Source organism: Phyllobates terribilis, unplaced genomic scaffold (assembly GCF_046119375.1).
Source record: "Phyllobates terribilis strain yellow unplaced genomic scaffold, ASM4611937v1 Scaffold_2__4_contigs__length_985480577, whole genome shotgun sequence".
Lineage (NCBI taxonomy): Eukaryota > Metazoa > Chordata > Amphibia > Anura > Dendrobatidae > Phyllobates > Phyllobates terribilis.
Genome location: NW_027362762.1, coordinates 287,670,914 through 287,694,553, shown reverse-complemented (window position 1 = coordinate 287,694,553; position 23,640 = coordinate 287,670,914). Strand labels below are relative to the sequence as shown.

Here is a 23,640-nt window from a genome sequence, read left to right as displayed (position 1 = left end):
CTTTTTCACAATCGCCATTTTAAAACGGCAATGAGGGAGTAAGGCCCCTTAACTATCGCAGTTTTTATGCATATCGGTGGTCCTCTTCATATATATCTTGTAATTCACAAATGCCAATATTTAAGGGGGTATTTGAGTCTCATCCTGGCACCCATGGGAACGATCCCCCCCTCCCAGGAATTCCAGTGTCTTGCCTTGGAACAACCCATCCCAGGGATAGAGAATAATAGATACAAAAAAAACCCCTAATAATAATTGTATTGCACCTGTTTCGCAGCGATATCCGCAGCAGTAAATGCCACTGCATGAGGCCCAAGTGGAGGTGCAACATATGAAACTTATTCTTTACGGCCATGTTCACATGTTCAGTATTTGGTCAGTTTTTTACCTAAGTATTTCTAAGCCAAAATCAGGAGAGGAACAATCAGAGGAAAAGTACAGTATAATAGAAACAAGTCACCACTTCTGTATCATCCACTCCTGGTTTTGGCTTACAAATACTGATGTAAAAAACTGACCAAATACTGAAAGTGTGACCGTGGCCTAAAAGACAAATAAATGAATTTTCATTGATCCCGCATATTTTCACTGTGCAAAAAATCAAAACAAAGCAGAGTTTAGTGTTTTACAGTTCTAGCAAAGTAGATGGGATTTATAGAAATCTCCTGCCCCCTGTGCTTCTTCTTTACTCAGCGTACATTGACCTGCGGTGTTTTTTTTTTAAATCTGCAACACGTCAATTCCTTTTGCAGGTACGCTGAGTTTTATGTGTGGATTTTCCCCATAGAACTGCATTAGATGTAAAAAATAAATAAATAAAAAAAATTGCAGATAAAAACAATACATGTACATTTTTAGCGTGTTTCTGCTGGGGAAATATCCTCAAAATGCGTGTATTCAACACATGACTATATACAGGCCTCTCAAAGCCAAATATCAGAAAGTATCAAAAGTAAAGTAAGTTTGTTTAAAACAAGACATATCAAAAAGACAAAAAACGCAGAATCAAAACCCAATAAAAACATATGTAAAAAAACAATGGAAAAGAATGCAAGTAATCTAATTTACATAGTAGGTGCAGAAATTCTGCAACATCAAATCTGACCAAATATTCATTGTGGGAACATAGACTAAAATACTCTTAAGCCTCCAGCTCTATATAGCAGCAACATTGGTCCCTAAAACTGCATGAGCAGGATAGCTAAAATCACATGCTGCATTCCTCGCCTATAGGTCTGTCATATGCCCTTCACATGAATGCTGCTTGTGGCTATAATCCCCCCACCCATATGGATAGCAATATAAAATCTGGAGCAGCTGAGGCTTTCTTGTGAATGAACAAAGGCCTGGGAAAGATTTCTCCACCACTGTATAAAAGCTGGTCTTGCCAATTCCACAGGATCACATGGAGGATCTTAGAGAAGGATTAGAGGTTGTGGGTAAATAGTTCTGACACATGAGGAAAGTTCATAAGTGAGCGGTGTGTCACGGGCAGGCTGGTGTGATCACCATTAATAGTGCTATTAGTAGTTACACAGGCAGTAAATAGCTGGGCCATTAATTAGAGGCGTTAACAAGACGTCCTCCCAGCAGATGACAAGTCCTGAGAGCTGCTTAGTATATGTGTAGTGGAGATTGCTGCCTCCAGCACTACTACCCCAGTCATCATGGCTCACTCTAGTACATGGCTGTGGGCTCTGCTGCTTCCAGTGTCCTGTATACTTGTGGCTCATGCTCAGTTCCCCAGGGCTTGTACCACAGTAGAGGCAATAGGCAGTAAACGCTGCTGCCCTTTGCTGGGTTCGGACCCAGGCAATGTGTGTGGGGTCCTGCAGGGTCGGGGTCGTTGTGCATCTGTAGTCGTAGACGAGCATCCATGGAGTGGTCCGTACACCCTGCGCAATGTGGACGATCGGGAGCGCTGGCCACTAAAGTTCTACAACTCCACATGCCAGTGTACAGGTAAGTGCCACCACTCACCTGTGCCAGTGTACAGGTAAGTGCCACTGCTCACCTGTGTGCAGTGCTCTGTGATCTCTTTAGAAGGATGTGTGGATCTTTATTGCAGCTACCATGACCTACCAAAGAACGTTTATTCATTTTCTTGTCATTGTAAAGATCTGGTAATAGATCAATTAATCTTATGGTTATCAGTACAAGTCTCCCAGATTTATCGTATGGATCTATGATAAAAATCCTTTTAGTTTTAATAAGACTAATTAAACTTTTAAGTGTTTAAAAAGGTGCTGTGGATCTAGACATTTTAAAAAAAAAATGCACCATACTAATAATTGTCAGATATTATGTGAAAATTATTGGTCCAAATGAAGCCAACGTAGAGTTTTCATATCTGTTCCTAACCGTGAGCCACTTCTGCAGATTGCCTGCACTAAGTTTACACTAACTACTCGGCGCAGTCAGACGGCCGTATAGATCGGACCAAGTGCACGGACTGGCCGCAGCTCTTCTGACCTGAGGGTGACCACTTCATGTATTTCTATGCAGCTGTCCTGTTCAGGTTGGGAGAGCCTCGACCAGTCTGAGTATTGCAGCCCTATCTCTGTCCGTTTTATATGGCCGTGTCAGTGCAAGCTTAGACTGAATTCAGATACAGTGATTTCCCAGACTGGGACATGTCCTGACCCAAACTCAATAGCCTCATAGGCATATATAGGGCTGTTGAGATTGGGTTAGGAAACCTGTGGCCAGTCTATGGAATCACAGTCCGTGCTCTGGTCATGATACATGAATGTCTGAATTTAGTCTTATACATCATTAGTATATGTGGACCATTGGTTTTATTTCAATTATTCAGGTGAGTGTTGGTTTGGAAAACTGCTCACAACGTCCTGATAAAAGATAAAAAATGATTTGGGATGTCCGATGTAATGCAGAACACGTGGATGGTCCTCGTATGCTGTCTAAGGAAGGTAGTAGCCCCCTAAGGCCCAGATTAGGGGCACCTGTTTTACCTTTTCAGACATTTTGAATAATTCCCTATTTTAAAGGATTATTAAAAAAAAAAACAAAAAAAAAACTCCCATTCTATAAATGGGGAATAACTTTGGATCTTGGAGCCCTATTCCTTAATGCAGCAGAGGTGCACATGCTCAGTCTCTGCTCCATTAATTGTCAATGAGCTGACGCAGATAGCTGAGCACAATGACTAGGGAAAAATTTGGTTTGATTTTAGCTGTATAAGATGTTATGGAAGGAATATGTTTAGTGCAAAATCTCAGAAATCTTAGTGATGACAGGCAGGCATTCCAGAGAACAGTCCATAAAAAAATTGAAGGCGTCCATGATTTTTTTTTTTTTTTTTTTTTGTATCTGAAGAAATTTTTCTAGATTGAGTATCATCATTTTACAGTTTACAGTGAATGCAGCTGATGTCTTATTAGAATTATGGGCTGTAGACAAGTATCAACTATAATCATAATGATTTATGGTTTTCCAATGTGTCCATAAAAAACATTCTGTCCGTGATTTTTTTTTTTTCTGACAAGCTGTCGATTATTTAAAAAAAAAAAAAAAAAAAAAAATAAAAAAAATAAAAATTGGCATCACTTTGAGCAACAAGGCTCTGTCCACCTCACACTTGGGCAATAGTCTGCAAACTTATTGTAATATTCCTGTTGTAAATATGAGCCAAAAGTGTATGACCGGATCAGTTGTGTATATTGGTTGATGATTCTAAGCCCTTAAAAATACCAGGTCACGGTTTGTAATTTTTTTTTTTTTTTATATATATCTAGGTACAATAAAGTTATAGTGTAGTACTGTTAGCCAGAAAAATCAATGTAAATACTTTTATGCCCCAAAAAATACAATTGACCAATAAAGGTTTCTTAGAATAGATTTGTTCTATTTTGGGTGTAAACGTATTTGCATATACAGTTATATGAAAAAGTTTGGGCACCCCTATTAATCTTAAGCTTAATGTTTTATAAAAATTGGTGTTTTTGCAACAGCTATTTCAGTTTGATATATGTAATAACTGTTGGACACAGTAATGTTTCTGCCTTGAAATGAGGTTTATTGTACTAACAGAAAATGTGCAATCTGCATTCAAACAAAATTTGACAGGTGCATAAGTATGGGCACCCTTATCATTTTCTTGGTTTAAATACTCCTACCTACTTTTTACTGACTTACTAAAGCCCTTTTTTTGGTTTTGTAACCTCATTGAGCTTTGAACTTCATAGCCAGGCGTTTGCAATCATGAGAAAAGCTACTTAAAGTGGCCACTTGCAAGTTGTTCTCCTGTATGAATCTCCTCTGAAGAGTGGCATCATGGGCTCCTCAAAACAACTGTCAAATGATCTGAAAACAAAGATTATTCAACATAGTTGTTCAGGGGAAGGATACAAAAAGCTGTCTCAGAGATTTAACCTGTCAGTTTCCACTGTGAGGAACATAGTAAGGAAATGGAAGAACACAGGGACAGTTCTTGTTAAGGCCAGAAGTGGCAGGCCAAGAAAAACATCAGAAAGGCTGAGAAGAAGAATGGTGAGATCAGTAAAGGACAATCCTCAGACCACCTCCAGAGAGCTGCAGCATCAACTTGCTGCAGATGGTGTCACTGTGCATCGGTCAACTATACAACGCACTTTGCACAAGGAGAAGCTGTATGGGAGAGTGATGCGAAAGAAGCCGTTTCTGCAAGCACGCCACAAACAGAGTCGGCTGAGGTATGCAAAAGCACATTTGGAGAAGCCAATTTCTTTTTGGAAGAAGGTCCTGTGGACTGATGAAACCAAGATTGAGTTGTTTGGTCATACAAAAAGGCGTTCTGCACGGCGGCAAAAAAACACAGCATTCCAAGAAAAACACTTGCTACCTACAGTAAAATTTGGTGGAGGTTTCATCATGCTTTGGGGCTGTGTGGCCAATGCCGGCACCGGGAATCTTGTTAAAGTTGAGGGACGCATGGATTCCACTCAGTATCAGCAGATTCTTGACAATAATGTTCAAGAATCAGTGACAAAGTTGAAGTTATGCAGGGAATGGATCTTTCAGCAAGACAATGATCCAAAACACCGCTCCAAATCTACTCAGGCATTCATGCAGAGGAACAATTATAATGTTCTGGAATGGCCATCCCAGTCCCCAGACCTGAATATCATTGAACATCTGTGGGATCATTTGAAGAGGGCTGTCCATGCTTGGCGACCATCAAACTTAACTGAACTGGAATTGTTTTGTAAAGAGGAATGGTCAAAAATACCTTCATCCAGGATCCAGGAAATCATTAAAAGCTACAGGAAGCGACTAGAGGCTGTTATTTTTGCAAAAGGAGGATCTACTAAATATTAATGTCACTTTTCTGGTGAGGTGCCCATACTTATGCACCTGTCAAATTTTGTTTGAATGCAGATTGCACATTTTCTGTTAGTACAATAAACCTAATTTCAAGGCAGAAACATTACTGTGTCCAGCAGTTATTACATATATCAAACTGAAAAAGCTGTTGCAAAAACACCAATTTTTATAAAACATTAAGTTTAAGATTAATAGGGGTGCCCAAACTTTTTCATATAACTGTACATGGGACAAAATTTTTCCACAGCAAACTCATTTCATGTGACCCTACCTACTAGGCAGATTTCAGATCTGTATAGATGCAGGTCTGAGTATGGACAATGACTTCACGTCTGACTGCGGTTCAGCTGACCCAAACACGGGACTCATGGACATGGATGAGGCTGTTATTTTAGCATGGGAGACCCATGATGGGTCCTGGGATTGCTGTTTGTACATGGACCATGAAATATTGCTGTCTAAATACAACCTTGGTTGAGTAGTGGTATTAAAATGCAATATGCAACAAGCTACTTTGCCCCTTTTTGTATTTCTAAATTTAAGCGGCTCATAAAACAGCGTTAGTTGGGCATGTGCATAGGGGAATATAACAACGGGGAGGTGTTTTACTACATCCCTTATTTCCCATATAACTGTATGAGATGTATTGCTTTTTAACCTCGTGGATGGAATTGGCCAAGGTTAATTAACAACTTGACTCCGTACTAAAAATATTGGAATGCATTTATCAGTAGTCACTTGTTTTTCCTTCCAGCCTCAACTGAAATGTACAGTAGACGGATGGCACAATATGCTTCCACAAACTGTGCTCAACAGATGCCTCATTAATGAAATATTCCCTGGAGTTCTCTTCATTGCTGCCAGCGAGGTCTTCAGTTGCCGTTAGTCGTGACTGCATTTAACAAAGCATTGAAGTCTTTACATTGAAGCTTGCTGATATGTACACGAGCATGAATATTTTTAAAGGGAACCTGTCAGATTGCACATTTCCAATCTATAGGCAGCATGTTGGAGTAGGAGAAGCTGAACAGACTGATGAATCTTTTCCCACAGACACACATTTCTTAGAACTATTTCTGTAGCCATTAAAATCCCTGCTCAATCTGGGCAGTCCTTATTAGTGATTGACAGCTATCTCAGAATGCATATTTATAAAGGGATGTCTCAGTCAGACAGACCTGCCCCCTTTGCTGCTAAGCCCAGAGCAAACTAGGATTTCGAGTAATTACACATGCCATTTTTAGACCAGAGTAGAGCGTTATTTTGGTAATATTAGCCTTTTTGTACATCATGCATGGCACTGCCAGTACTTATGTAATTTGCTTTGCTTCTATACTTTCAACTCCTGTTCTTGCTGCTTTTTAAGCGTGTATAACATGGTAGTGGTAGATCACTGTGTGCTCAATGCATGGCCCCACTATCAGTATTCGGTCAGTATTTTTTCTCAGGAGTGGGAGCCAAAACCAGGTGAAGAACAATCAGAGGAAAGGTATAATAGAAACAAGTCACCAATTCTGCATTTACCACCCACTCCTGGTTTTGGCTCCCACTTCTGAGAAAAAGTACTGACCAAATACTGATAGTGGGGCCGTGACATAAGACTTGCTTACATAGATGCAATGCTCAATTGTAGTGTGTGGATGTATACATAGATTTTATTGAAGGGCAACTCAAAGTGTAAATCTCATGATTTTGTCATTAATGTATTGGATGACATTGTAGTGTATTTGTCTTTGGCTCTGTCACAAGCACTGACAGAGCCAAAGGGAGGTTGGGAGGTTGCTAAATTATTGGACTGATCTCTCAACTCCCCCATAAACATGCAGCTGCAGAGTACAGTTTTGTAAGTTATAATGCTAATGAAATGGTGTTTGCTTGATTAAAATCATAATTTTGTTCCATTAGGAAACTTTGCAGGATACCATTGTGGAGAATGTAAATTTGGCTGGATAGGAACAAACTGTGACCAAAAGAAGCCACCAGTTGTTCGGAAAAATATTCATTCTCTAACACTTCAGGAAAGAGCCCAGTTCATAGATGCTCTAGATCGTGCTAAAAACACCATTCACCCTGACTACGTAATTGCTACCCAGCATTGGCTTGGACTTCTTGGCCCAAATGGAACTGAACCTCAAGTGGCTAACACCAGCATCTACAATTTCTTTGTCTGGCTACATTACTACTCCGTCAGAGACACATTGCTAGGTTTGTTAATCTTTTATGCCTTAGTTCAAATTGCCATAAACTTTCAGTCAACTTCTTTTCATAGCTTCACTGTATTACCTTACCTTCGGCAAGGCACAGATGGTCATACATTTTAATTGGGTTGCTTAACTACTTCTGGACTGCCCAAAGACTTTTAACTTCCGGGCAGTCCACACTTCGGTCTTTGCATTGACAGTTGGTACATCAGTAGAGTGAGCAGCTTGCAGGAGATTGAGGAGCTGACTATCAGACACAGCCAGACTACTCCTAGTTTTAAGCTTACTAAGCTAATTTTCATAATGCTGAGACGATCAGTTATGTCTTGCATGCACTTAATGTATTATGTAAGTATTTATTGCATTCAACTAAAAATTGCCAGTTTTCTGAAATAAAATACTTTGAAAAGTTGCAATTTTTTAATTTGCAACTTTTGGCATTTGTATGCCAGATTCAAGCAGCTATGCCCACCCAACAGTTTTATTAAAATTGACAGCATCTCTTACAGCAAAAATGCTATTCTAGTCCCTGGCTGGAGTAGCATTTTTGGCAAGGCACACGCCATAGCGAAGATGCACTGAATGCATTAAGTGACGTGCACTTTTTTAATGAATTTGGCACATCCTACTCCAGCGAGTCCATTATTAAGATTGGCATGTGCTACTCCCCCTGTCACCGAATTTATTGTTCCTTTTCAAATAAAAGAATATGAAACTAAGATTGGCATGTGCAATGTCAGTCTCGAGGAATCTGGGCCCCATAATCTACCATGTTTTCTACATTTTCATATAATTGATAGAATCTATTTTGTTTTACGATCTGCCATCTTGTTGTGGTTTGCTGGGTTTCTTGGTCATGTGATCTCTGCACTCTTTATTACTCAGCACCTGGCTCCCATTCCCCGCTGGACATCAGTGTTACATGTGCTCTAGCTAAGTAGCCTTGTTTAGTTCTTTGAACAATTGTTATTCTGGGACTTCTTGTTCCACCAGTTTTGTTCCTTTTAATCTTCGTTTCTGCAACTAACTTTTTTGTTAGGAGGTCTCCTGATTTTGCTCCCAGTCCTTAGATCTTTTAGGGACCCCTTTCCCCTTCCTACAGGTCTTAGTTTGAGTTCCGTGCAGGCGTTTCGGTGGGGCTATTGATAAGGAATAGGGCACCCACCCCAGTGTAGGGTTAAGCTGAGTCTCTGTGCAGGGACAGCTTTTCCCTCCTATTCCTTAGTTCTAAGTTGCAGAACTTAACAATAATAAATGGCTATTATATTGGAGTCCCACTTGCTTAGTGTATGATTCTACAGATATCATATTGAAATTGATAAATACTGTTATCAATTTCAATAACCAGTGTCTTATATCTTTAATGTTTTTCATTGTTTGTACATCCAACCATAATTCACTTGAAGATCAATATCTTATTCTGTTTAACAATCCACGGGCCATTAAAATGCAGCGGACCTAGAACTGAACCCTGCAGCACCATTAGTCTGCTTTTACTAGGCCAATCATAAGCGGTTCTATCAAATTACTAAACAGACATCTAATTAATCAATTGATTGCTCTAAAGAAAACCATGCCATACTCATTTATCCTTGTACAAAACCTCTGGTGCTGCAATACACTTGTTCTATGTTGTATACTTTGTATTTTCCAACTTAAAATACACCTTTAAAACTGAACTTAATATTTTGCCCTTCAGGGCCTGGACGTCCATTTAAAGCTATTGACTTGTCTCATAAAGGACCTGCCTTTGTCACATGGCATCGATACCACCTATTGTTGCTGGAGAGAGATTTGCAGGTAAATTCACTGAGCGCATAAGCATAAAGTATTAACCCCTTAATGACACACTTTTGACCTTAATTACAAAGAACTTTTTTTTTTTTCCCTTGCACCCACGACAGCAGCAAGTTCATCTTACCTGGGCTGGGGCCGGTCGGTGGTGGCCGGGCAGTCTCTGCTGCGGCCGGTCCCTTGGTTCCTGGAAGCGCCGCGGGGGGCGCCGACGTGGTCTCCCTGCGTGCAGGTGGGGGTTTGCGGCACCTACACAGCATGGTAGCAGGCAAACCCCCGCGTCCCAGATGTGACGCCGGAAGTCGAGCCCCGATGACGCGCGCCGGGACCTCTGACCCCCGGATGTAATCTTCGGGGGAGGTACCGGAAGCTGTGGGGACGCCGGCCGGTGATCTCCCTGGCTCAATAAGGGTAGATCACCAGCCAGGCAGGGGCGCAGTGCACCGTAATTGCCTCACAGCAGCCCTCCCCACCGGATCAGCAGCAAGAGCAGCAGTCTGTGCTGCAGCAGCCCGAGGAGGTAGAGCAGCCTCGGCGCCAGAAGCGCACCCCGAACCACTGCAGAGCAAGAGCAGTGGGCGTTCTGGGACTCGCAGCACCAGGGATTCAAGATCAAGCCGGCATTGCTCCTGCAGGATCGATGATTCCGTGGTCTCCCGAGGAGAAGTATCGGATACTGTCCTGCCTCCCGTTCCGGTACCCTGGTTTTTATCGACTGTGTGGTGAGTGGGCTACGTGAAAGTCAACGTATTAATGTAGACTTTTTTGTCTCTGTCTCTGTCTGTCTCTCTCTCTGTCCCTAAAAAATGTATGGAGAAATCCAAGTACAGAGTATGTGCCCTGTGTGAACAGGGTCTGACTAAAGACTGGCCCAAAAGATTATGCCAGCCATGTATTGAGGAAACAATTTCAGAGGGAACCCCGGATTTTTCTTCAAATCTAAAAACCCTTATTGGGTCTGAGGTAGAAAAATCGTTTAAGTTGTGTTCCCAAGCATCCCAGGCCCATAGGGCAAAAACTCCACTCACCCATTCAGACTCTGAATCCGATGAGGGAATGCTGGATGACTCCACTGACTCTTCCTCTTCAGATAGTGAGGCAGGCACAGGTCATTGTTTTCCCCTGGAAAGTGTGGATAGCTTAGTAAAAGCAGTCAGGTCCACAATGGGGTTAGCTGACCAGAAGTCAAAAAAATCGGTACAGGATATTATGTTCGGCACCTTGGATCGGAAAAAACAGTTTTCCCGATTAATGATAAGGTGCAGGGACTTATCAAGAAGGAGTGGGATAGGCTGGAGAAAAAGGGTCCCATTCCATCTTCCTTCAAAAGGAAATATCCCTTTAGTGTGGAAGATACAGCTTCCTGGAATAAAGCCCCGAAGCTGGATGTTGCGGTATCCAAAGTTTCTAGAAGATTTTCTCTCCCTTTTTGAAGACACAGGGATGCTGAAGGACCTACTGGACTGAAAGGTAGATGACTCCCAATACCCTTAAGGAAGGTATCAGCAGGGGTATTGAAACCAGCCATAGCAGCAACCTGTACCGCAAGATCCCTTATGGTTTGGTTAGACAGGTTAGAAGACCAGGTTAAGAACGAGTCACAGGACTCCATTCTGGCCTCTCTACCTGTATTGAAAGGAGCAGCGGCCTTCTTATCGGACGCCTCTGCCAGATTAGCAGCAAGATCTGCGGCCCTGTCTAATGCCGGCTGTAGAGCAGTCTGGCTGAAATGTTGCCCGGGGGAAATGCAAACGAAGGGAAAGTTATGTTCTCTTCCGTGTGAATGAGATTTTCTTTTCGGTACCTCTCTTGACACAATTCTGGAGAAAGCAGGTGACCACAAAAGATTTCCTAAATCTTCCTTCTCAACTTTTAAGCAGTCCTTTTTGGAGGAAGAAATTTGGCTGCCGAAGGACGTCCACAGTACAATCTAGATGGGAGGATCGTTCCAGGAAAGGGAAAGGGTTTTTGTTTGGCGGGCCCTCCCAGGATGGTCACAAACTGCAAAAATGACACACTATCCCATGTGGGATTGAGGCGCTCTCTCTTCCTTCCCGCCTGGGAAAGGATCTCTTCCAGCAAGTGGATCCTCAATTTATTAAAATCAGGCTTAAAACTGGAATTTCTGAGGAACCCACCAGAGAAATTTATCCCGACTGCCTTAAGATCCTCTCTACCAGAATAGCGGGCACTGGAGGAAGAGATTTCAGGTCTCCTGCTAAAGAACGTCTTGCTGGAGGTATCCCCACAAGAAGAAAGCGGGTTCTATTCCCCCTTGTTCCTTATAAAGAAGCCGGACAATTCATTCAGAGTCATCCTCAACTTGAAAGGCCTAAACAAATTCCTGAACATTCCATCATTCAAGATGGAAACGATAAAATCAACGATAAGCCTTCTATTCCCCGGCAGCTACATGGCAGTGTTGGACCTAAAGGATGCATATTACCATGTGCCAATCCATCACGACTTTCAAAAATACCTCAGAGTAGCCGTAACTGTACAGGGAGTCGTCAATCACTTCCAGTACAGAGCTCTTCCCTTCGGCCTAGCAGTAGCGCCCCGCATATTTACAAAACTTATAGCGGAGGTTACAGCTCATCTCGGGGAGGAGAACATATTGATCATTCCGTACCTGGACGACTTCCTAATAGTGGGCAAAACTTACGATCACTGCCTGGCCCAAGTGGATCAGGTGTGCACCATCTTAAAAAAAACTTAGGATGGGGTTTTAAACCTAGAAAAATCAAAACTGATCCCCCATACAACTCAGATCTTTTTAGGCCTTACTCTGGATTCGGTTCGACAGGAATGCCGCCTGCCCGATCAGAAAAGAGAAAATAAATTTAGTCTCGACAGCCATAACAGACCCAGTAATGACTCTCAGGGGGGCCATGTCTCTGTTGGGGTCCCTCACCTCCTGCATCCCAGCGGTATGCTGGGCCCAATTTCATTCAAGAGAATTTCAATGGGACGTTCTAAAGAACAAAATCATCCTCAGGGGACATCTGGAGGGCAGGTTAACACTCCCACAAAATGTAATTGTCTCCTGTATTGGTGGTTAGAGACACACATTCCAGATAGACGTCCCCTGGGTTCCCCAATTTACCAGAGTGATTACTAGGGACGCCAACCCCAGGGGGTGGGGGGGCGCACCTAGACAACCGCCCGATACAGGGGACTTGGTCAGAGGAGGAGAGTCTGGGGTCTTCTAACATGTGGGAGCTACGAGCAGTAGAGAAGGCACTAATCTGCTTCTTACCCCTTCTACGAGTGCATCACATAAAAATTCTGTCCGACAACCAGGTCACGGTGGCATATGTAAACCACCAGGGGGGAATTCGCTCAAAATTACTAATGCAGATTGCGGGGAGGATATTTTCTCTAGTGGAAGGAAAAGTTCTCTTTAAAGGTCCTTTCATATCAGAGGAGAGGACAACACGAAGGCAGACTCTCCAAGTCGCAGGCCATTATTGCAGGGAGAATGGACTCTAAATCACTCAGTCTTCCGCCAGCTAGTGGCCATGCGGGGGTCTCCAGAGGTCGACCTGCTTGCAACCCATCAGAACAGCAAGTTAAAAAAATTCTGCTCCCTGAATCCCTGTGAAAACCCTTTTTTAGTAGTAGACGCCTTCTAGTACAGATGAGATTTCAGTCTGGCCTATGCCTTTCCCCCAACGTGCCTAATTCCAGCAGTGTTGAGGAAGATCCAGGAGGATCAGGCTCGAGTGGTCCTCATAGCCCCCTTCTGGCCCAAGAGACCATGGTTCTTTTGGCTAAGGAGCATGTCGGTCACAAACTCCTGGATTCTTCCAGAGATTCCTGACCTTCTTGCTCAAGGTCCTATATTCCATCCTCAGGTGAAAGGATTGCACTTAGCAACCTGGAACTTGAGAGGTCATTGCTAGAGAGTCGGGGTTTCTCATCGAATCTAGTTACTACTCTTCTAGGTAGTAGGAAACCAATCACTACTAAAACTTACAGTAGAGGAAGAAGTTCTTGTCATCTCAGGGATTCTCCCTGGGAGGGGGGGGGTTCCCATTACGGCCATTTTGGAATTTCTTCAAAAAGGGCTGGAGAAAGGCCTAGCGGTTAGCACCTTAAAGGTCCAAATCTCTGCCTTAGGGGCCTTGTATAATTATAATCTGGCCAGTAACAAATGGATTTCCAGGTTCGTGAGGGCATGCAGTAGAGCCAATCCAGCCCCTATTATAAGGGTCCCTTCTTGGGATTTAAACTTGGTGCTAAACTCGTTAACAGGTTCTCCCTTTGAGCCCCTTAGCTCAGGGTCCATAAAATTACTCGCCCTAAAAACAATACTTCTGGTGGCCATAACATCAGCTCGGAGGGTTAGTGAGTTACAGGCTTTGTCTGCAGATCCACCTTTTACCTTAGTGCTAGACGATAGGGTAGTTTTGAGACCAGACCCTGCTTTCCTCCCTAAAATTGTTTCTAAATTTCATGTCGCAGTAGATGGCCCTACCTTCCTTCTGTCCTGAACCAAAAAATAGCAAGGGGGAAAGATTTCATACCTTGGATTTCAGGAGATGCCTTATACATTACACTCCCTGACAGAAGTTGTCGCTTATCCATGTTATGTAAATAGAAGCTTATAACCTGACGTTAAATTCATCCATTGGTTTTATAAATTACTCTCTTGTAAGCTGAAACCCTCCCAAATTTGGTATAGGTTAAGAAAATAAATTGGCATCAATGCTGAAATATTGATCCTTTAATGAACACAGAATGGTCAGATTTTGGCAAGACAAAAGTTGTCGTCTGGTCATATAATGCACCCAATCCTAGTTTACATCTTCACAGTGCTCAGTAAATGATCAGTTAATTAGTGGGTGTGTATGAAAAGAAACCCAGCACCCCAGACCTTCACTTGAACTGGAACTTGAGCAAAGTACAAAGAATTTTAAAAAAAATATGAAGACTGTAGATGTGTGTGTTTGACCAGCCCAGGTCCAGCAGACCCCGCAAGACAACTGCTCATGAGGAACGTTTGTTGGTTAGAAAATCCAAAGCAAGCCCCTCTTCCACTGCAACAGAGCTCCAACAGGCCTGGTCACCTCAAGTCCCTGTGTCAACTAGAAAAGTTTGTAGGATTCTGTCTCGAAATGGCCTCCATGGTGGAATCGGTGACCAGAAGCCAGCACTAAACAAAAGGCAAATAAAAAAAAACGTGTGGCATTTGCAAAGTCCCACAGCCTGCTAAACAGATGGACGCTGGAAAAGTGGTAGAAGGTGGATTTCTCTGATGAATCTTCAGTAGAATTACACCACAGCCGCTGCAAATACTGCAGGAGACCTACTGGACCCCGTATGGATCCAAAATACACCAAGAAAAGAGTTAAATTTGGTGGTGGAAATTTCATGGTCTGGGGTTACATTCAGTATGGGGGTGTGCGAAACATTTGCAAGGTGGAAGGCAATATCAATAGCTTAAAATATCAAGAAGTATTAGCTACCTCTTACATTCCAAATCATAAAAGGGGTCAAATTCTGCAGCAGGATTGTGCTCCATCTCATCCATCCATCTCTACAACAAAGTTCCTCCAGGCAAAAAAGATCAAGGTGCTCAAGGACTGGCCAGCCAAGTCACCAGACATGAACATCATTGAGCGTGTTTGGGGTAGGATGAAAGAGGAAGCTTGGAAGACAAAACAAAAGAATCTAGATGAACTCTGGCAGGCATGTAAGACTGCATTCTTTGCTATTCCTGATGACTTCATTAATAAATTGTATGAATCATTGTTGAACCGCATGGATGCAGTCCTTCAAGCTCATGGAAGTCACACAAAATATTAAATATGACTCTAATATAACCACAACTTCATTCACCAATGTTATGCAACATATGTTTGTATTTTAAGATAATTATTTGTTTGAATATCCCATTACTTTCTGTGGGCGACACAACTTTTGTCTTGCCAAAATCTGACCATTCTGTGTTAATTAAATGATCAATATTTCAACATTGATGCCAATTTATTTTCTTAACCTAAACCAAATTTGGGAGGGTTTCAGCTTTCAAAAGAGTAATTTATAAAACCAATGGATGAATTTAACTTCAGGCTATAAGCTCTTATTTACATAACATGGATAAGCAACATAACTTCTGTCAGGGAGTGTATTTAGCATCCACAAGCTCATGGAGGAAGGATATGGCTTTGTCTCCTTTTCAGGGCTCCTGAAAGGTATCAAAGGTCTCAAAAGGCACTCGATCAAGGTGGATCCGGGAAGCCATCACTATGGCCTATACGGGATCAGGCAGAGATCCTCCTAACAATCTGAAGGCCCACTCTACAGTCATGGCCAAAAGTATTGAGAATGAGACAAATAGTAATTTTTCCAAAGTTTACTGCTTCATTTTTTGTAATGGCAATTTGCATACACTGCTGAATGTCAGAGTGATCAGCTTAACAGCAATTACTGTACTTGCAAAGCCAATATTTGCCGGAAAATGAACTTTAACCCCCAAAACACATTTCAACATCATTGCAGTTCTGCCTTAAAAGGAGCAGCTAACATCGTTTTAGTGATTGATCGCCAGCCCTGTCCTCATCAACACCCACACCTGTGTTAATGGATCAATCAGTCATGATTAAGTAAGAATGACATCACTGGACACTTTAAAAGGAGGCTGGTTCTTGGTATCATTGTTTCTCTTCAGTTAACCATGGTTATCTCTAAAGAAACATGTGCAGCCATCATTGCACTGCACAAAAATGGCCTAACAGGGAAGAGTATCGCAGATACAAAGATTGCACCTCAGTCAACAATCTATCGCATCATCAAGAACTTCAAGGAGAGAGCTTCCATTGTTGTCAAAAAGGCTCCAGGGCGCCCAAGAAAGACCAGCAAGCGCCAGGACCGTATCTTAAAACTGTTTCAGCTGCGGGATCGGACTACCAGCAGTGCCGAGCTTGCTCAGGAATGGCAGCAGGCTGGTGAGTGCTTCTGCACGCACTGTGAGGCGGAGACTTTGAGCAAGGGCTGGTTTCAAGGAGGGCAGCAAAGAAGCCACTTCTCTCCAGAAAAAACATCAGGGACCGACTGATATTCTGCAAAAGGTACAGGGAGTGGACTGCTGAGGACTGGGGCAAAGTCATTTTCTCTGATGAATCCCTTTTTCGATTGTTTGGGACATCTGGAAAACAGCTTATTCGGCGAAGAAGAGGTGAGCGCTACCACCAGTCTTGTCTCATGCCAACTGTAAAGCATCCTGAAACCATTCATGTGTAGGGTTGCTTCTCAGCCAAGGGAATCGGCTCACTCACAGTCTTGCCTAAAAACACAGCCATGAATAAAGAATGGTACCAGAATGTAATCCAAGAGCAACTTCTCCCAACCGTCCAAGAGCAGTTTGGCGCCCAACAATGCCTTTTCCAGCATGATGGAGCACCTTGCCATAAAGCAAAGGTGATAACTAAATGGCTCATGGAACAAAACATAGAGATTTTGGGTCCATGGCCTGGAAACTCCCCAGATCTTAATCCCATTGAGAACTTGTGGTCAATCATCAAGAGACGGGTGGACAAACAAAAACCAACAAATTCTGGCAAAATGCAAGCATTGATTATGCAAGAATGGACTGCTATCAGTCAGGATTTGGTCCAAAAGTTGATTGAGAGCATGCCAGGGAGAATTACAGATGTCTTGAAGAAGAAGGGGCAACACTGCAAATATTGACTTGCTGCATTAACTCATTCTAACTGTCAATATAACCTATTGGTACTCATAATATGATTGCAATTATATTTCTGTATGTGATATAAACATCAGACAAACACTAATAAAAACCAGAGGCCAGCAGATCATGTGAAAATATAATTTTGGTGTCATTCTCAAAACTTTTGGCCATGACTGTACACGGAGCATGGCTGCTTCCTGGGCAGAAAGAGCGGACGTGCCCATTGAGCAAATTTGTAAGGCGGCCATGTGGTAATCTCCATCCACTTTCTATAATCACTATAGACTTGACCTTTCTGCCTACTGATCTCACATTTGGGAGAAGGATTCTGCAGGCTGTGGTCCCTCCCTTACATACCTAGTTCTCTGTAATTCTCTTGTTGTGCCATCATGGGTGACAGAAAAACACTTGTATTACTTACCGGTAACGTGTTTTTTCGGAACCCATGACTGCACCTTTACATTCCCTCCCTATCACTATGGTGTTCACCTTCCGGTTGGTGGGTGTTGAGTATTCACATGGGTGAAATTCGTTTATGGTTAATAAAATTGTGCTGTAACCGTAGAGTCTTCTCATGCTCTGTAATCCACTGATACGGAGAGATGCGCCGCCCTTTTTATCTTGAAGGTTTCCTGTCCTTGAAGGGCGGATCCCCTCTCTCGTTGTGCAGTCATGGGTTCCGGAAAAACACATTACCGGAAGTAATATACGTGTGTTTTTTTTTTTTTTTTTTTTCTCGAAGCTGATGTGTCACTTTTTGGTAATAACTCTGGAATGTGTTAATGAGGACTTTTTGCCAAATTATTCACGTTTAATTATACATACAAGCGATGTAATGGTGGCTGCCGAGCAGAATACTTTTTTTTTTTTTTTTTTTTTTTTTTGTAGGGGGCTATATACGTGAGGGCATTTTAAAAATTCCTCCCGCCTGACTTTTTTAATGAAGCCTGTTAACCCTTAAGGCACGTCACAGGAATTGATGTAAAGTAGATTGAGAAACTTCTATTTTTGTTCACTCTGAAATATTAATTTAGCTCTAAATTTGTAAATTTTACAAGGGGGAGTAGGAGAGAATTTTGCACAACATTTCCCGAACATGGATCTATCCTGTATATTGACAAAAGCTAATGTTTAACATTTCTATAATTTTATGTTAGCATACTGTGGTAGATTGGCTCACTCGGCTGCATATAGAGGTAGACACAGGAACACTGTCTCTTTAAATCTTTCACTGCTTTTATTAAAAATACACTGCCTTCCCAGCCTAACAGGAAAGTAAAAACCTTACGTATGGCACAGTCCTTGTTCCTGAAGCGGGCGGACTCCTGTAGCAACAATCAACTCGAGGTCCAGTTTTCCTTAATATGAAAACATTGCTCCAGAGCTTGCACCTCCAGGCCCACCCACACTCTGCTCTAGAAAGCTGGGTATTTATCCTCTGCACTCCTTCCACTCTACAGCTGTTCAATCATCCTAGCACTAAAAATGGCTGATTAACCCCTCTCAGCCCTTGGTGTGTTGGATCATTTTTCCTAGGTTTAGATTACTGAAGTGAACAACCTCAGTGCTACACATCTCCCCACTAGTGACAGTCATTAGCAAAATACATCACCCCATCCCCCACCTTTCTGCCCAAAGCTGGGGGTTTTGGCACATTCACTCACAAAACAGGGAAATCTAGACGGGACATCTGCGTTGCGGTGTAGCTTCCCAGGCCTGTGTTTCACATGAACGTTAATGTCTTGTAGCCCTGAGTTTCAACTCTTGGAACAACATCTGATTCAAGAGACCATCTGGCCATAGATGTCTTCATGCCCTTAAGGTCTGTCAGGGGTGCGGCTCTCATGGCAAAATTCGGGATACATCACAGATTGTATCCCACCATTCAGAACCTGTTTCTTGGAGAATTTTGAATTGCCTCCTCCTTATTCACTTGCAGCTTTACTTCACCGCTTCTGATGTAGCCCAAGTATTTTCCCTTCTTTTTCCTCATGGCACACTTCTTTAGGTTTATGGTAAACCTTCACTTCCTCAGCGCATCCAGTACAGCCTGGACCGTCTGCAGATAACTTCCTCAATCCGGGCTGAATATCCCCATGTCGATGAAGTAAGCAACTGTCAGGTGTAGCAAAGACTGTCTTCTCCTTTGCACTTTGAGAGAAGAGGATTTGCCAGTAACCTTTCGTTCTGTTCAGGGTGGTGATTTTATCTGGCTGACCTTAGCTTCTCAATGAGATCATCAACGCAGGGCATCGGATACTCGTCACATTTCGACACCACAATGTTTCTTGTGGTTGTTGCAGAAACTCTAATCTCCCCCAGGCTTCTGCGCATGGACAGTGGGGCTACACCCACTGCTCTTTGACTCCTCTGACGCCCAGGTTTAAACTTTTCCCTCACCTTCTTCTAAATCGCCTCATGGTGGGCTTTGGGGATTCTAGAAGGTTGTTTGTTCACCAGCACATGTGGTTCCATCAGAATTTAAAGTTCAACCACCTATGTACGTACTTGCGACTCAAAAAAACAAGTTCCAGTTCCGCTGAAGCAGTTCTCTGCACTGTTTCTGGGCTGGTGACAGTGTCTCTGCCACTGTGACATCCTCGGTGTCCCCTTCTTGCTTATCCAGCCCACATGGAGTCTCAATGGGGTCCTTCTGTTGCCCTGCCTTGATGGGTATCGGCACAAAAGGATTTTGGAAGTGAGAGGTGGTAGCGGTTAACTGGCAGTTGGGACAGGACTTGCAATACCTTAGGGTTTCCTGGTGACATCTGGGCCAATAGAACCTCCGTATGATCTGAGTTTTGTCCACCACCACATGGCCACCTAAGACATGTGAATGGGCCCTGTCCAACACCCTTTGTATATAGGGTCCTGGTACAACTGATCCACTATCCCCTCCCTCACCTTAGTAACCCGGTACAATAAGTCCCCCACTCAACATGAAATGGGGAAACCTAGTGTCAGCCCCCAACTCCTGGGCTATCCCATTTATTATGGTTACCTTATTGAACACTTCTTTTAGAGATGGGTCCCTATGTTGGGTGAACTCAAAATGTTCTCATCTCCCCTATCTCAGGAATGTCTGCCTCCTGGGATACTACTTTCTCCTTCCATTACACAGAAGGGAAACCGTCCGACTCTGTGGTTGTTGAGACTTTTTTTTTTAGGGCCAACCAGTTTCTTACCTAAGCAATCAAGGTCTCCGCCCCTCCCCCACAAATCCCAAAACACAAAGTCTCGGGCCATCTTAATGACCACTCTGCCCACCGAATAGTCTTTAGCATCCCTGTGAATGCAGCGGATGCCAACCTCTCCAGTTGATCCCTGGGAAGAAGGGAGTGTGGACCTCATGAGTATCACCAAACTGCCTGAGTCTAGTAGTCCAGTCATTTTGCAGGCCATTCAGTTTTACAGGACAAGCTTGTGGCCCCTTGCTGGGTGGACAGTCCACACTGCAAGCTGGATATGCATAGAATGAATAATGGCATCCCATGCTACAGTCCATTTCTTTTCCTTATTCCTTTCAACCAGTCCGACCAAGTCATTGGTGTTCCGAGGATGTCCCTAGGCAACCCAAGCCTGCTTTGGGCTTGGAAGGGAGTGCACGATCTGGTCCATTACAACTCTCTCCACCATCTGTGCTGGGGTAGAGGACTCTAGATGTAACCACTTTTGGATGAGGTGCAGCAGATCAAACATTTGGGAGCAAGGAGGTTTGGCACGGTGATATGCCCAGAGGTGGACCCGTTGTGCTCTGACAGACATTGTCACCCCCCCCCCCCCAAGCATCCCAAAACTTCTGTTTTCAATTTTACATAATCTTTGTCATCCTGTAAGGCCAAATCATAGTAGTTTTTTTGTGGCTCCCCTGTTAAGTATGACGCCAAGACTTCTGCCCACTGCTCTGGCGGGAGTTTCTCCCTATCGGCGACGCTTTCAAAAACTGTTAAGGCCTCTGTCGTCTCCCGGGGTCATTTTCTGCAGCCACGTTTTTGCAGCCAGACAGAGAAATCGGCTGACATTGGAGTCGAAGCTGCTGCAATGCCACGAACCGCCTCTGTGTAAATCAATCTGCTGTTGTCAGAGCTGTTGCTGGCTTTGAACCAGGTGTTTTGATCAGCTCCTCCATATAGTCTGACCACTGTTCCATTCTTACAGCCACTTTCACCCAGTACATGCAGTCTGTCCACAGCCATCACACTTGCTTCCTGGGGATCTTGCCTGCACTTCTAACACAAACTATGGTAGATCAGCACACTCAGCTGCACATAGAGGTAGACACAGGAACTCCCTCACGAAGCGAGGAGCGAAACGGAGTTGGAGTGGTGTGAGGGGGATGTGGGTATGTGTCTCTTTGGACCCCTAATATATGCTTGCATTTGATTTCCCTATATTACTTAAGAAGGGCTGTGAGTATTCACTTGTCATTACATGATAAATACCAGCCCTGATAATTTGCAGTTTTTTTGGAGGTGCCATTTGCTGTGGCAGCAGCATAATATAGTGGTATATTTATTTTCATACATTATACAGCACACTTGAATATATTTTTTTACATTTATATGAAATTGTTGCACGTGCACTTTATATTATATTAAATTCTCAAGGTTTTGCATCTTCACCTTTATTGGAATATTTATTTATTAAATATTGCTGCTATTGGTATCTCTCATATCTTAAGTAATTGAATAATCATGGTTAATTTGGTGGAAATTTTATTGATATGGGGGTTTAAATAGATGAAATTTATTATATTCATTGTTATTTATTCTAAGTATGCCCTACCCAATCCCCCCTCTCCTGAGCTATATTTTAATTGTGTTTTTAAGGGTTTTTAACCTTCTTGTGGTCTGTTTTATGTCTAAGTTTAATAAAATTGATGTATGATGAATATTGAGTATTGTTTTATTCCTTTATGCCTTTTTCATATGGTGGTAGACACAGGAACTCTGTCTCTTTAAATCTTCCACTGGCTTTATTAAAAATACTGCATAAAATCAGGACAACGTTGGGAAAACAAACACGACCTTCCCGATCTAACAGGAAAGCAAAAACTTTACATGCAGCACCAGAGCTTGCACCTCCAGGCCCACCTATACACACTGCTCTAGAAAGCTGGGTATTTATCCTCTGCACTCCTTCCACTCTACAGCTGTTCAATCATCCTACCACTAAAAAAATGACTGATTAACCCCTCTCAGCCCTTTGTGCTGGATCATTTTTCCTAGGTTTACATTACTGAAGCTAACAACCTCATTGCTACACATCTTCCCTCCTAGTACTTTGCCAGTGACTTTGTTACAATACTTAATTCTTCTCAATATTAAGTGAAAATACTGATATAGCTTTTTATACAGTGAGCCCCATATAGCTCCTCTATACACAGTGTGAGCTCCCACATAGATACCTATATACATGCAAACATCCCATGCACATATGAAAAATGAAACAAACCTGCTCTAATCTTCGGTGCACAGAGTCTCCGTGAATCAAATGCGATGTAATTGCATCATCTCAGCTGCTGTCTCACCTGCTGATTGGAAGGAACCGGAGGCTCTGTCCTCCTCAAATGTATTCATTACTGTCTGCAACCTGAGGACACAGATAGCGGTGACAGTTAGAAGTGGATGGTTCAGGGCATGGTGCCCGGTTTGGAACAGCCGGAGGCCGGATATGGCCTGTGGGCCGCACTTTAACCAGCTCTGTCTTAAAGCATTCATTTAGTGTGACTTATAAAGTTCTCTTTTTTGGGACATGAAAACAATTTTTTTGTTCCAGTAAATTTATTTTCACACGCAGTAATAGAAGAAAATTAACACCCACAACTTATCCAATTTCTAATTAATGCAGCAATGCCCCATATATGATTGTACTCCACTGTTTGAGCACACAACAATGAAGGAGCACGACTTCTTTTGGACTTTGCTTTTACCTACTTTGTGTTTTTTCGAGTCCTATGTATATTTATTTTATTTTTTTTTTTTTAGTAAGTTCATCGCCTGTGCTCCCTGCAGCATAGACATTAATCCTTTTTTTTTTTTTTTTAATTTTTTTTTTAGACTAAATGGTTCTGATCTGGCAATTTCATGGAACACTCCACTTTTGATAAAGCAGGTGATGGTTTGAGCAGAACATGAACACCTAAGATGTAATGTGACTTGGATGGGAGGGCAAAACTTAGCCTAAGTTCATTTACACTGTCCTTCCAGTGTCTGACATATGTTCTGTGAAAGCCCCTGGCTGGTATGGCAAACATGTCTGTAGACCTCTATCAAGCCAGGATAGAGAGATAGAGATAGAGATAATATACAGTTATATGAAAAAGTTTGGGTACCCCTATTAATCTTAAGCTTAATGTTTTATAAAAATTGGTGTTTTTGCAACAGCTATTTCAGTTTGATATATGTAATAACTGTTGGACACAGTAATGTTTCTGCCTTGAAATGAGGTTTATTGTACTAATAGAAAATGTGCAATCTGCATTCAAACAAAATTTGACAGGTGCATAAGTATGGGCATCCTTATCATTTTCTTGTTTTAAATACTCCTACCTACTTTTTACTGACTTACTAAAGCACTTTTTTGGTTTTGTAACCTCAATGAGCTTTGAACTTCATAGCCAGGTGT

At 42.5% G+C, this 23,640-nt stretch overlaps 1 protein-coding gene across 1 annotated transcript in view; it reads left to right on the top strand.

The window, feature by feature from the left end:
- Window positions 1-1,309: 1,309 nt before the first annotated feature.
- The window catches only part of DCT (dopachrome tautomerase), a 32,712-nt gene continuing 10,381 nt past the window's right edge, over window positions 1,310-23,640 (top strand). The window contains exons 1-3 of the mRNA XM_073664139.1: window positions 1,310-1,962; window positions 7,228-7,527; window positions 9,223-9,323. Coding sequence (XP_073520240.1) covers window positions 1,668-1,962; window positions 7,228-7,527; window positions 9,223-9,323 — 696 coding nt within the window. The 5' untranslated portion in view covers window positions 1,310-1,667. The remainder of the gene's footprint in view (window positions 1,963-7,227; window positions 7,528-9,222; window positions 9,324-23,640) is intronic.